Below are 11,816 nucleotides of genomic sequence, written 5' to 3'. Positions count from 1 at the left end.
TCTCTCTCTCTCTCTCTCTCTCTCTCTCTCTCTCTCTCTCTCTCTCTCTCTCTCTCTCTTTTTTTTCCATTTCCTTTAATTGTACAGTATATTAACTTTTGTATTTTTCTTTATTCGATCTATCTATAGATGGTGTGCTTATACGATTATTGAGTAAGATATCTTGTATATAAAAAATCGAAATGAATTGTTTGATATATATTTTGAATATTTTACTTTTATCGTATGAGAATAATGTTTTGACGATGAGTCTTTTTAAAACAATTTATTTACCTTCTTGCGAGAATACAATTGAATGTATCCGTTTTCGTCCGTATGACATAATATGGACGAGAAAAAAAAAAAAAATTGGGGCTAACTCGAGTGAAATTTGATGCGTGTAATTTGTAATCAACGTTCGCTCGAGTTTTTTTTTTTTTTCTTTTTTTCTTTTTTTCTTGATACGTGTAACGTAAGTAAATGCGAAACACGAGGAGGGAAGTAGTTTTAATAATAATAATAATAATAATAAAAATAATAATAATAATAATAATAATAATAATAATAATAATAATAAAAAGAAAAAGGAAAGAGGACATTTGCCAAAGCATATGTACATACATGTATTCTTGACATTTTAGGAAAACATTTTAGGAATGTAAAAAGGACACTTGTGACGCATGTTGATACGACAAAAAAAAAAAAAAAAAGGACGCCCTTTAGTGAACGCCCTTAGTAACGAATTTTTGTCGGATCGAATTTCCGATTCCCAGAAAACACAGTTAACTTAAAACGTGCCTATATTGGATCCTATCCCTCGTCGAAAGATATTTCTTATTCACGAGAATGAGAATGCGCATCTTCATAAATGGGATCAAATTATAAAAGATAACGAAACTGAGGGGAATAGATTGGAGATTTGTTCGATTTATAAATGAACGGGGATAGATAGACGCGTGTTCCAGACAATGACTATCTAAAAAATTTTACATATAGATTTAACGAATTCAAAAATTTCTTCGGTTACAAAAAAAAAAAAAAAAAAAAAAAAAAAAAAAAAAAAAAAAAAAAGAAAAAAGGCGCGTACGTGCATGATACGTGCGTTAATATCGAGAAAAAAAGTAACAAGCGAAGGGAAGGAAAAGAGAATGAAGCCATTTTTAACGAGTTTGTGTGCGTTGTATATTTGATTGAAAATATTTATATATTCGACGATTAAAGTATGGAGCGATGTAAAGTGGACATCTTTTCGGCTAAAGTGAATTAATTATGTCGATTTGTAAACGAATAAGATTAACGTTAGCATTGTTTCTCTCTCTCTTTGTCTGTTGTTTTTGCTAAATATCTTTTCAGTTGTTCTTCCATTATTGTACGTACAATGTTTAAGCATACAAAACATGTTTGTTATCATTCTCTCTTTAATTTGTACCCGTTATAAGAATTCCATTTTCACTAACTAATATTAATATTTAACGTTAAATTAAATCTCGGCATACAAGAGAAATATGCATAGTGATTACAGATATATTATACCGAAATAGACTGAGAATAAGTAAGAGAGACGAGAATCGAGATTATTTTTTATCGAGGAATAAAGTTTAGCAAAATAATGGTCTTTCGAAATAAGAGGATACAACGTTACACTTTTATTTATTTATTTATTTATTATTTTTTTTTTTTATTATATAAATGAAACAATGTCAATCAGTAATATTGCATCATATGTTATCTTTATTTTTATATTGATCAAAAATATTTTTCTTTTTTTTTTTTTTTTGAATCTTTATATTTTAAAAAGAATTAAGAAATCAAGTTGGAAATTTATTGCATACATAATTTTTAATGTATTGTATCATTATTTAAAAGGAATTCTTATTTATAATTTAGTAACTTTTTTTTTTATTTCTATATTTTTTATTATACTGTTTGATCAATTTTATATCATCATGGATTCTAGATCGAGTTTATTTTTGTGTATATTTATGTGTATCTACTAGCATTAAGCTTTCTCTATTAATCTAGTTTGCTGATGATTTAAAAAAACAAATCACAAAACTTATAAAATCGAATGTTTTACGCAAAGAAAGGATGAATTTTTGTTATTATTAAAGGAAAAGAAAAAAAAATGAATTCGAATAAGCAATATGACGATTTGTACATAATGATGATTGATAGTGTCAAACTTTTACATTGCATTCCCAGTTAAATAAAAGCACGTTTCAATAAAAAATTGTTGCGAATTTCACGTACTAGTTACAAATCGTTTGATGTTTATTGTGATAATGTAAAAAAATCGGATATATCGATGTTCGATGAACAAAACAAAAAATTGTGAAATGATGAATTGCAAATTGTTGATAAGTGATTGGAACAGATCCTACGATTTCTTTGTTCTTTTTATTTGAAGGTAAATTGATATATTTGATCTATATATAGAAATTAGTCGTACAAATCGATTATAAAAAACAAATAAGATATAATCAAGTTAAATAATAAGGAATTCATTGATAAAGAAACGAGCCACAAGGATAAAAATATGAGAAACTTTTTATATGTATATCGGTTTCTACTACATACAGCCTAATTTCGACCATTGAACGAGATTAAACGTATTTTTAACGAAGCAAAATTGATGACACAACAATTTCTTTTGTGTCATTCAATATAATACAATATTTTTAAATTTTATAATGTTTTGAATATTTTTTTTTTTTGAATTTTTTGAATGTTTTACGAACGAAAGTTAAAGAGATTGATTATTTAACATTGTTTTTAAAAAATTAGTGTAAATTAGTTAAAAAAATTTGCGTATTTCATTCGATATATGTGCATAAAAGTAATTCACCATACATAGAATCATTAAATTATTTAATATCTTCGTTTTGATTGATATGATATCGACTGAAAACACATACAGAAATATACCATTGTAACAAGGAGATTTTTACAATTAATTGCTCAATACTAGGTATATAATAAAAATCGAGCATTAATATAGATTATGAAGTTAATGTTATGATTATTTACATGGTAATGTTATAAGAAATATTACTAATAAATATTTTACTTCCACTGTTGGAATAGTTTAAATATAAGATATGTATGTTTACAGATGTTGAAAATTTTATCAAAAGTGTCATTTCTCAAACCGCATAGTAGTTGTGATTGTGATAATATTGTATAGATAAGTTTGAGGTTTTTTATTTTTTCCGTTTCTACTTCTTTTTTCTTTCTTTAAATTCCTTCTTTTTTTAAGGATATAAAATAAGAGAGCAACGAACGAAAACTATAATTTTGTCGAACTCAAACTCTTTCGTGTTAGGTGCATAAAATATTATCGTTTAAATTTATAATACAGTGTAAGTCGTAAGTGCTACTGTAGATTTAGCCAAAAGCTATTTCGTGTTTTCGATATACTCGCAAAGATAACACTTAGATATTTTAATAACAGTAATTCGCGATTTCCTTTTCGATTTCCTCTTTTTCAAATTGTAAATACAATTGTACTTACTATATAAATAATTTTATATTCAATTGAAATAATTATTGTATGAAATAATGACAATTGTAGGTGTTATTTTTTAATTTTTTATGAATTCATTTATAAGTACATTGAAATCAATTTATATATATTACATATTGATATTGAAGGATGTAAAAAAAATCGTCGTTTTTTTTTTTTTTTGTAGAAAAATTTCTAGTTCCTTCGATGATATCAAACTTTTATTACTAGCACATAGGTTACGCACGAATTGCATATGGCTGAATTATCGAGACCGAAAGTGTGCGTGGTAGGAGCTGGCGCAGCAGGCCTTTGCGCAGCAAGACATTTCGCTCCAAATTCAAATTTCGAATTGAAAGTTTATGAACAAACAAATGATATCGGCGGTACATGGATTTACAAAGAAGCAACTGAAGTCGATGAAAATGGTTTGCCTGTTCATTCGAGCATGTATCGGGATCTAAGGTTTAACTTCATGCAATATTTTCATTAATTTTATAGAAATGTACTTGTGTAATATAAATTCAAATATTGAAATTTTCACTTTTTATTATAGAACCAATTTACCAGCAAAAATTATGAATTTTCCTGATTACCAGAGATTGAACGCTGAAGAACCTTGTTGCGTGACACATCAGGAAGTTCGAACTTATTTACAAAATTACGCGAAACATTTTGATTTATTGAAATATATTCAAGTAAGAGCAAAGTATATCTCGTATATCGTTTATAAATACTCGAAAATTCTTAATTACTTATTATTAAGAAGATATAATATATTATAGTTCGATACAAGGGTAGAATCTGTCCGATTAAAAAAATCAATCGAAGACAAAGAAGAATGGGTTGTCCGAATAAAAATGTTAAAAACGAAGCAAGAGGAAGAGATTATTTTTAACTCTGTGATTATTTGCAATGGGTGTGTCTTTTCCCCTAATATTTAATATTAACGATATACGATTAAAAGGATTTAATTTTTATTCTCTTTTTTTTTTTTTTTATATATATACATTATATAATTTAGACATTATTTCGATCCTTATGTTCCAACGATACCAGGAATGGAAAGTTTTTCGGGTAATGTGATACATAGTCATTCATACAGAAAACCAGAAGATTTCTCCGGTAAGAGCGTTTTAATTTTGGGCGCAGCAGCTTCTGGAATCGATATTGCTCTTGACTTGGTTAATCACGTAACTCGAATATATTTAAGCCACAATAACGAAAGGTATTATTTATTTATAATCGTTTCATTCCACGACGATTGTGCAAACATAGTTTGCAGCTACTAAAAATTTTCATCACGTTCAGGTTAAATGGCAATTTACCATCGAACATAATCGAGGTGTTAGGCGTAGAGAGAATAGAGAGAGAAAAAATTTTTTTGAAGGATCAAAGCTTTGTTACAGCGGACGTATTCATGTTTTGCACAGGATATCGATATAGCTTTCCATTTTTAGACGAAACTTGTGAAATACAGGTGGATAACAATTTTATAACTCCTTTATATAAACATTTAATTAATATCAACCATCCTACAATGTGTATCGTCGGTATACCGACTGTTGTTGTTCCATTTCCCATGTTTCATATGCAGGTAATAATTGATATATTGAATTAAATTATTAAATACGTGAACTATATGCGATATCTGTACAATATATATATATATATATATTTTTTTTTAGATACAGTATTTTCTTGCACTATTAGAGAAAAGAATAAGTTTACCGGCGAGGTTAATTATGTTGGAAGATTCAAAATTGAAGACATCGAAGAAAAGACACGCGCACAAATTAATGAACAAACAATGGGAATACAACGATTCGTTGGCTGATGCTGGAGGTTTCGATCGTTTACCAAAGTTTTATAAACTTGGTTACGAAGTGTGGTCAACTCAGAGGAAAATGAATCTTTCCAACTATAAGAAAGCCAGATTTGTTATATCCAGTGATGAAAAAAGCGTCGAGTTAATCATACCGAATCAAAGCGTATGAGAGATATCAAACAAACGTAACGAATATTGTGATTATTATAGTTTTTCATTAATGCTAAATTCAACGAAATGAATTTCTTATATAAGAGATATTTATTTTTGAATTATTTTCAAATTGCAAAACCGGATTGATTAAAGATCATTGAAACGATCTAATTTTATTTTTGATCCATCCTAGTAGATCGATCACATTGGTGTAGACGCCGGGTGAGTTTGGTACACCACATTCGTAGCCCCACGAAGTTATACCGATTACAGTGAAATTATTAACCAGTGGACCACCGGAATCACCCTATTATAAAATGATACTTAGTCAGAATGGATTTTAAACAATGATCAGCAATTTTAATTATTAAAATAAATTATAATTTACTTTACACGCATCTTTCCCTCCTTGTGAAAATCCATAACAGACTTGACGCTCTGTTACTTCATATCTGCCTTTATAATCCTTTATGCACCTTTTTCTCTTCACTTTCGGTACGATAACGTATTGTAGCTTTTCCGATAACATCGGATCGAAATCCTATAAGTTCTATTATTCAGTTACAGTTTCGTTGTTTTTCTTTCTTTTTTTTTTTTTTTTTTTTTTTTTTCAGTTACATTTTCCTTGTTTTTCTTTCTTTTTTTTTTTTTTTCAGTTACATTTTCCTTGTTTTTCTTTCTTTTTTTTTTTTTTTTTTTTTTTTTTTTTTTTTTAAATTATATAAATGAACTTACGATAAAGTAACCCCAACCAGCAATTAAACCCCAATTTGTGTTAAAAAATTCAATGTTCTCAGGCAATTTGACGGGTTGCGTCGTGTTGTTAAAATCGAATGGCGGGTAAACTTTGAATACCGCAATGTCGTAATCGTTGTTCTGTTCATTATATTTTTCGTGATAAGAAAATGTCGTTACATTGTGAATAATTCCACCGAAATCGTGTCTGTTAGATCCGCTACGGACGCTGAGCGAAATTGAGGGATTATCGACAAATCTGTTGAATCAATTATATGATATTAAATATGATAAAATGGAGAGTAGAAGCTTGATTTTGGAAAAAAGAAAAAAAATCATTTCTTACGGAGTAACGCAATGAGCGGCAGTTAATCCCCATTCTTTATTAATGATAGCAGCACCGCATGCATGATTATTATTTACTCTATACGATAACTATTATAAAGAATCATTTTATTAATTTTCTTCTTTTAACTTTATGAATTTTCAGTTATGTATGAAAAAGGAACCTTTTTTTTCTAATGTAAAAAAAAAAAAAAAAGAAAATAGATATAGTTACTTGCCATATACGGAACATTCGTGATGTTGATAAATGCTCCATCGACGATTCGATCTTCCGAAGAAAGTTTCTGTTCGCTCGTTCTCACTAAGAAGATATTCGAAAACTTTGTCAAATAATTGTTTTTTTAAATTTCAATTACACCGCTCTTCCCGCTTGTAATACGAAACTAGATTTGTTTGTCACATTAAAGTATTCGCGAAAATAGAATACTCACATCCGAGAAATAAAAGGAAAATTTTGTAGAAAAGAAATTCATCCATATCGAATGTAGTTTACGTGTTCGAAAATAACCAACGTTGAGTGAACTTTGCATGCCAATCGCGCAATATATCGTTGCAACTTATCGAAAGATGGAACGGTGCTAGGCATAATTATGCAAGAATTTAGTATAGCGGTGTAAAATTATAGTGTCGTTATCGTAAGATTACGTGTACCAGGATAAATGCACGACAATCACATTTCATAAACTCGTTGGAAAAAACGTAAAAAACTATTCGATACGATACGATACGATACGATATTCGTTCGACGCGTCGAATATCGCATATCGAACTTGCCTTTTTCGCAGTAAATTTCTCATTTAATTTTTCAATCAACGTTAACTATTTAAATAGGAATTAGCAATTATAAAATTCTTTACAGAATGAATCAAAAGAAAAATAAATTGAAAATATTTACTCGAAATAGTACAACGACCTCGAAGAATAAAAAAAACTAGTGTGAATTTTAGATAAAAGCCAATCGTTTCGCGAAACAATAGTTCTAGTAGCAGAAGAGGTGTCGAATGATTCGTAGTTTCGTTGGTTCACGATAGTTTGGCGGTGCGTCGGTCTGATGTCTAGTGAGCCGGTTGGTCGAGGGGTGGCGGTGTAGTAGTATCGCGCCGAAACAACCCTCAGTCTAAAAGTTATCGCGGTCGGGTGTGTGTCTCTGTTGACGTCTTTCTGTGCGACTATTTTCCGCATATATTTATCTAACTACGTTTCTCTTGATTGTGTTACATCCTGGACTTGATTTCGGATGGCCTTCCCGAATCTCACAGTGCAGTTTTTTTTCAATCCGACAAATAGAAGGTCAGGTTAATTTTTGAAACGAATTGACGAATCAGCGACCAAGTTTCTAAACGGACGCGTTACCAGAGAGCATCATTTCGGTGAGTCTTTTGGTCATGTGCCAAATTTGCATTCGCGAGTGACATAACGGGAATCTTTGAATTTCTGTGCGAAAATGAACACTTGAATTTGTTAATATCCATCATTGTCGCGATCCTTTGATTCATAATATGTTTTTGCACGAATGAAAATTATCTTATTCTAGGATAGATATTTCTCTATATCAGATTATTCATATTTTAAAATCGCATTTTCTTCTATAATGAAATATAAGAATACATAAATTTCATATTGTTGATTCAAATTATGGTTAAATTCGATAAAACGAAGCTTATAACGCATTTTTTATTTCAACTATTATGTATACTTGTCAGTAAACATAAGATTATTGAATAATATTCAAAGATCTCATATTTCAATGACAAAGAGATCGAGAACGACACTAAAAAAAACTTTTTATTAAAATCTTTTTCTAAATTAATTATACTTTCATAATAAGCGTAATTCGTAGAATGAGAACAAATCGAATAGATAGAATAGTTATACGAAATAATTGAAATAAATCTAGTTAGTTTTTGTCTGTGTCAATCGATGTCATTTTAGTTTCATTCGATCGAATTTATTTCGATCTCGAGAAAGTCTTTCGATCTAAACGTTTCACTGTTTCGATATTTTATCGATATTATTATTCGATATTTGATCAACCATATTGAATTGATACTTATCGAATTGTTTATCAAATGTCAAGCAAGTATTTAATATATATATTAATATATAGCGATATTTATCGTGTGTTAAATTTCTTTTTTAAAATTTTTTTCTTAAAGCTTAAAATTTTGATTACATTTACACGTCTAATTCATTAGGTTAAGGATAACCTTGGAATTAAACGTCATTTGGATTTTTTAATGTTTTGTTTCTATATAAACTTTAAACATGTAATAACATTTTTGTTCACACACTGTTATGAATGTAGTCATGCTACCCGAAATAAATTGATCGAACATATAAACTAAAATGATCGCAAGCCAATATTTTGTGATATAGAGTAAGCATAGTATTGCTTAGTGTTAAGAAGTTCGTATTATGACATCATTTCTATCGCAATTTGTTTTGATTCCGAACGAAATAAATGCAAAACGATTATTTCGATTTCTTAACAATACGATAGAAAAATCGATTGTTCTTTCTAATAATTTTAAAAATGCGAAAAACCAATGAATGATTTACAATCATTTAATTAAATAGTACATCTGAAAAGTTTTGTTGTTTTGAAAATATGAACGCGAAAATATAGTTAATCATGTATTTATTACGCGAATCAGGTTAAATTAGGTTAGGTTAGAATTTAATCCGATCATTAAGAAATTTTCTTATGATTCTTAGAAAACTCTGTCGGAAAGAAGACGTACCGTGTAGGTGTAGGATTAAATAAGGAGTTAACAAGCTACAAAAGAACGAACAGTGTAAGTAGATGTATATCGAAGGTCGATGGTCACAGTTCATATTTGTAGTTTTATAAAACATACGATCGAGCCTCGCTCGAGGACACTCGAGAATGCTCGAGGATACCCGAGGATACTCGAGCCACGCAGGGCTTGCTTCCTTCGATATTAAGCACGTACGCGATTAATTACATTTTCAAAGATGAAATTTTCAGTGAGTCGTCAGTGATGTTGCCACCTGCATGCATATTCATTCACACATATATATCGCATCGACTTTGTCAATTTTACGTGTGTTGCAACCTTATGAAAAGATTGTCCTCGTATATATTATCGGTACGTGCAAAAACGATTCAGCTTTCTATAGGTAGAAAGACAACAAGCACATCGCGTCCTGTTTTATATTTGACGTAATTATTTATTCGATGCGACATATTTTCAATAAGTATATAGAATAAGTTTTTTACATAAAAGATTTTTATTCTTGACAATAATTCATTTAAGACGAGATTCGAATGAAATTGGAAGATAATAATTAAGAACGAAGGTTAGGTTAGGTTAGGAAGGGAATGTTTCGAGAAAGTTGATCCTATTGGGGTTGGCACGCGCTTCTAGTGTCGAGGTCAAAAGTTCACACGCTCTCCTACTGACCAAACTATGTACATTTCGCCTGTACCGTTTCCTTTTGCTTTCTCCAATTTTGCCCGGAACAAAGATATATTAAATGATACGATGCGAGAAAATATTCAATTATCAGATTTTGTTTTCTTTTCGGTATACTCGGTAGAAACAAGTAATCGCTCATTTGATGTCTTTCTGTCGTATATATTTTTCCTTTTTTCCCTTCTCTTTTATCTTTTAATGCCACGCTCTTCCATCGCCTTTATAAATATCAAGACCGTCGGCCTATAAATATTGAAAAGCTTCTATAAATATCGATTAAAAGTGTGTACGTGTGTTAAACTAATATTATACGTTTAATAGTCAATGAGATAATAGAATTCAAAAAAAAAAAAGAAAAAAAAAACATTAAGCGTCACGACATCGAAAGTTTTCTTCGAGAATAAAATTTTCGTCTCAGGATGATCTCGTTTTCAAAAATTTAAGAAAATTTTAATATTTGTATTTTTGTCACGATTGTCACGAAGGACGGACACGCACGCGTGAGTTATTATTTAAAGAAAGGAGTGATATATAATCGAAGAGTGCGTCCCTTTACGCGACATACATATCCTTTACGCGGCTAAGGGGTCGACGCAAGAAAGATCCGATGTTCAAGGTAAACGTATCGTTTCCTCGCAGGGTAATCGCAACTGACCTCGATCGTATCGTCCTCGTTTCCTAGGTTCGATCGTTAATTCCGCGTTGGGGCCAAGCAAACGGTCTAAAAATAATTTATCGACTGGTCCTTGCTCGTGCGTTTCACCGTTTGCTTTCTTGTCTCCTTTCTCTCGTTCGTCGAACTTTGCAATCGATCGATCGATTCGAGATACGCTGGATAAATCGATCGAAGAATAGATCGATACGAGATATAACGATTTAAATCGTGGCTAACCTAACTTTTGTAAAAGATTCTCGAAAATTATTGTTCCATTTTTGGAAACAATTTCGCGATACAAAAATGTTCTCCAATTATTATTATTCTCTTCATGTACACATTTTGTCGCGACATACGAACGATTAATGTTGGAAATTTGTTTTTTGGCCAGCGTTTCCGATCCTCGCTAGTCGATAATCTCGAATCTCAGACGCGTTTAACCCATATAAAACTGGAACTCCAATTCCATTCCAACAAACTTATGGACGTGCACTTCGTTCCGTTGATTGCGCTATTTTTGCGAACTTTGCAAATCTTCCTCGCATCGAGACTCGATCGAGAATCGCGCGGATGCTTGTACGATAAAAAAAGAAGAAAAAATCATACAATCAACGATCGTACGAAAATTCGTTCGATGACAAAGTGGAAAGTTAATTTTGGCAAATATCTGACCGATTAATCTTGAGTCTCGTTAATCCGTCGATAACATTGCTACTTGTCGAGGATAATGCAGTCTCGAATTATCTTGGCCAATGTTTCGAAAATTTAATTGATCATTTCTCGCCCGGCCATTTCACGCCACGACACCGGAACCAGAAATTCCCTTAGAATTCGTTCAAACGATGTTTCCTCGTCTCGGCGACACTCGGTGCAATTTGTTAATGAAAGGCGCACGCTTTCCCCGTAGTTTCCGACTGGAAGTCCCGGAATAAGGTTAGCGCATTAGTCGAGATTGAATCGGGGACCCTGTTTGCCACACCGAAGGGGGAATTAATTTCGACTCGAACCGCGCGAAACGTTTGTTCGAAAACATTACAGCTTCGTTGCACGTGTCGCCACATGGAGAAAATTTCAGATAAATCAGAAGAATATTATATTATAGAGTAAATTATATATAAATATTTTGAATTAAACACATAGAAGAAACATAACCTCTATACATATAAGAATAATAGTATTTAT

At 30.8% G+C, this 11,816-nt stretch overlaps 4 protein-coding genes across 8 annotated transcripts in view; 2 read left to right on the top strand and 2 right to left on the bottom strand.

Moving 5' to 3' along the window:
- Window positions 1-2,765: 2,765 nt before the first annotated feature.
- Window positions 2,766-6,009, top strand: LOC102675625 (flavin-containing monooxygenase FMO GS-OX-like 2). Of its 4 annotated transcripts, none has more exons than XM_031511482.1 (8): window positions 2,766-3,174; window positions 3,720-3,946; window positions 4,038-4,179; window positions 4,267-4,400; window positions 4,506-4,709; window positions 4,793-5,078; window positions 5,170-5,472; window positions 5,659-5,792. In XM_031511482.1, the coding sequence occupies exons 2-8, from the start codon at window positions 3,738-3,740 to the stop codon at window positions 5,686-5,688; spliced, it is 1,308 nt and encodes a 435-aa protein (XP_031367342.1). In that variant the 5' UTR covers window positions 2,766-3,174; window positions 3,720-3,737; the 3' UTR covers window positions 5,689-5,792. The 4 variants fall into 4 exon arrangements, with proteins under 4 accessions (XP_031367342.1, XP_031367331.1, XP_031367349.1 ...); XM_031511471.1 differs by having other exon boundaries at window positions 2,766-3,338; XM_031511489.1 differs by lacking the exon at window positions 2,766-3,174 and adding an exon at window positions 3,283-3,301.
- Window positions 5,577-7,234, bottom strand: LOC102675752 (trypsin-7-like). Of its 2 annotated transcripts, none has more exons than XM_006608173.2 (6): window positions 6,974-7,229; window positions 6,761-6,843; window positions 6,544-6,632; window positions 6,198-6,456; window positions 5,851-6,003; window positions 5,577-5,769 (listed from the first exon to the last, which is right to left on the bottom strand). In XM_006608173.2, the coding sequence occupies exons 1-6, from the start codon at window positions 7,017-7,019 to the stop codon at window positions 5,617-5,619; spliced, it is 783 nt and encodes a 260-aa protein (XP_006608236.1). In that variant the 5' UTR covers window positions 7,020-7,229; the 3' UTR covers window positions 5,577-5,616. The 2 variants fall into 2 exon arrangements, with proteins under 2 accessions (XP_006608236.1, XP_006608238.1); XM_006608175.2 differs by having other exon boundaries at window positions 5,631-5,769; window positions 5,856-6,003; window positions 6,974-7,234.
- A 209-nt stretch (window positions 7,235-7,443) lies between these two features.
- The window catches only part of LOC102671513 (glycine receptor subunit alpha-4), a 69,940-nt gene continuing 65,567 nt past the window's right edge, over window positions 7,444-11,816 (top strand). Inside the window, exon 1 of the mRNA XM_031511421.1 lies at window positions 7,444-7,911. The gene's annotated coding sequence lies outside the window, so the exon portion shown is untranslated. The remainder of the gene's footprint in view (window positions 7,912-11,816) is intronic.
- LOC116185884 overlaps window positions 8,739-11,816 on the bottom strand; it is a 6,819-nt gene continuing 3,741 nt past the window's right edge. The window contains exon 3 of the mRNA XM_031511424.1: window positions 8,739-8,749. Coding sequence (XP_031367284.1) covers window positions 8,739-8,749 — 11 coding nt within the window. The remainder of the gene's footprint in view (window positions 8,750-11,816) is intronic.

Source organism: Apis dorsata, unplaced genomic scaffold (genome assembly GCF_000469605.1).
Source record: "Apis dorsata unplaced genomic scaffold, Apis dorsata 1.3 scaffold_29, whole genome shotgun sequence".
NCBI classification, from domain to species: Eukaryota; Metazoa; Arthropoda; class Insecta; order Hymenoptera; family Apidae; genus Apis; species Apis dorsata.
This window is presented reverse-complemented; position numbering and strand designations above follow the sequence as displayed.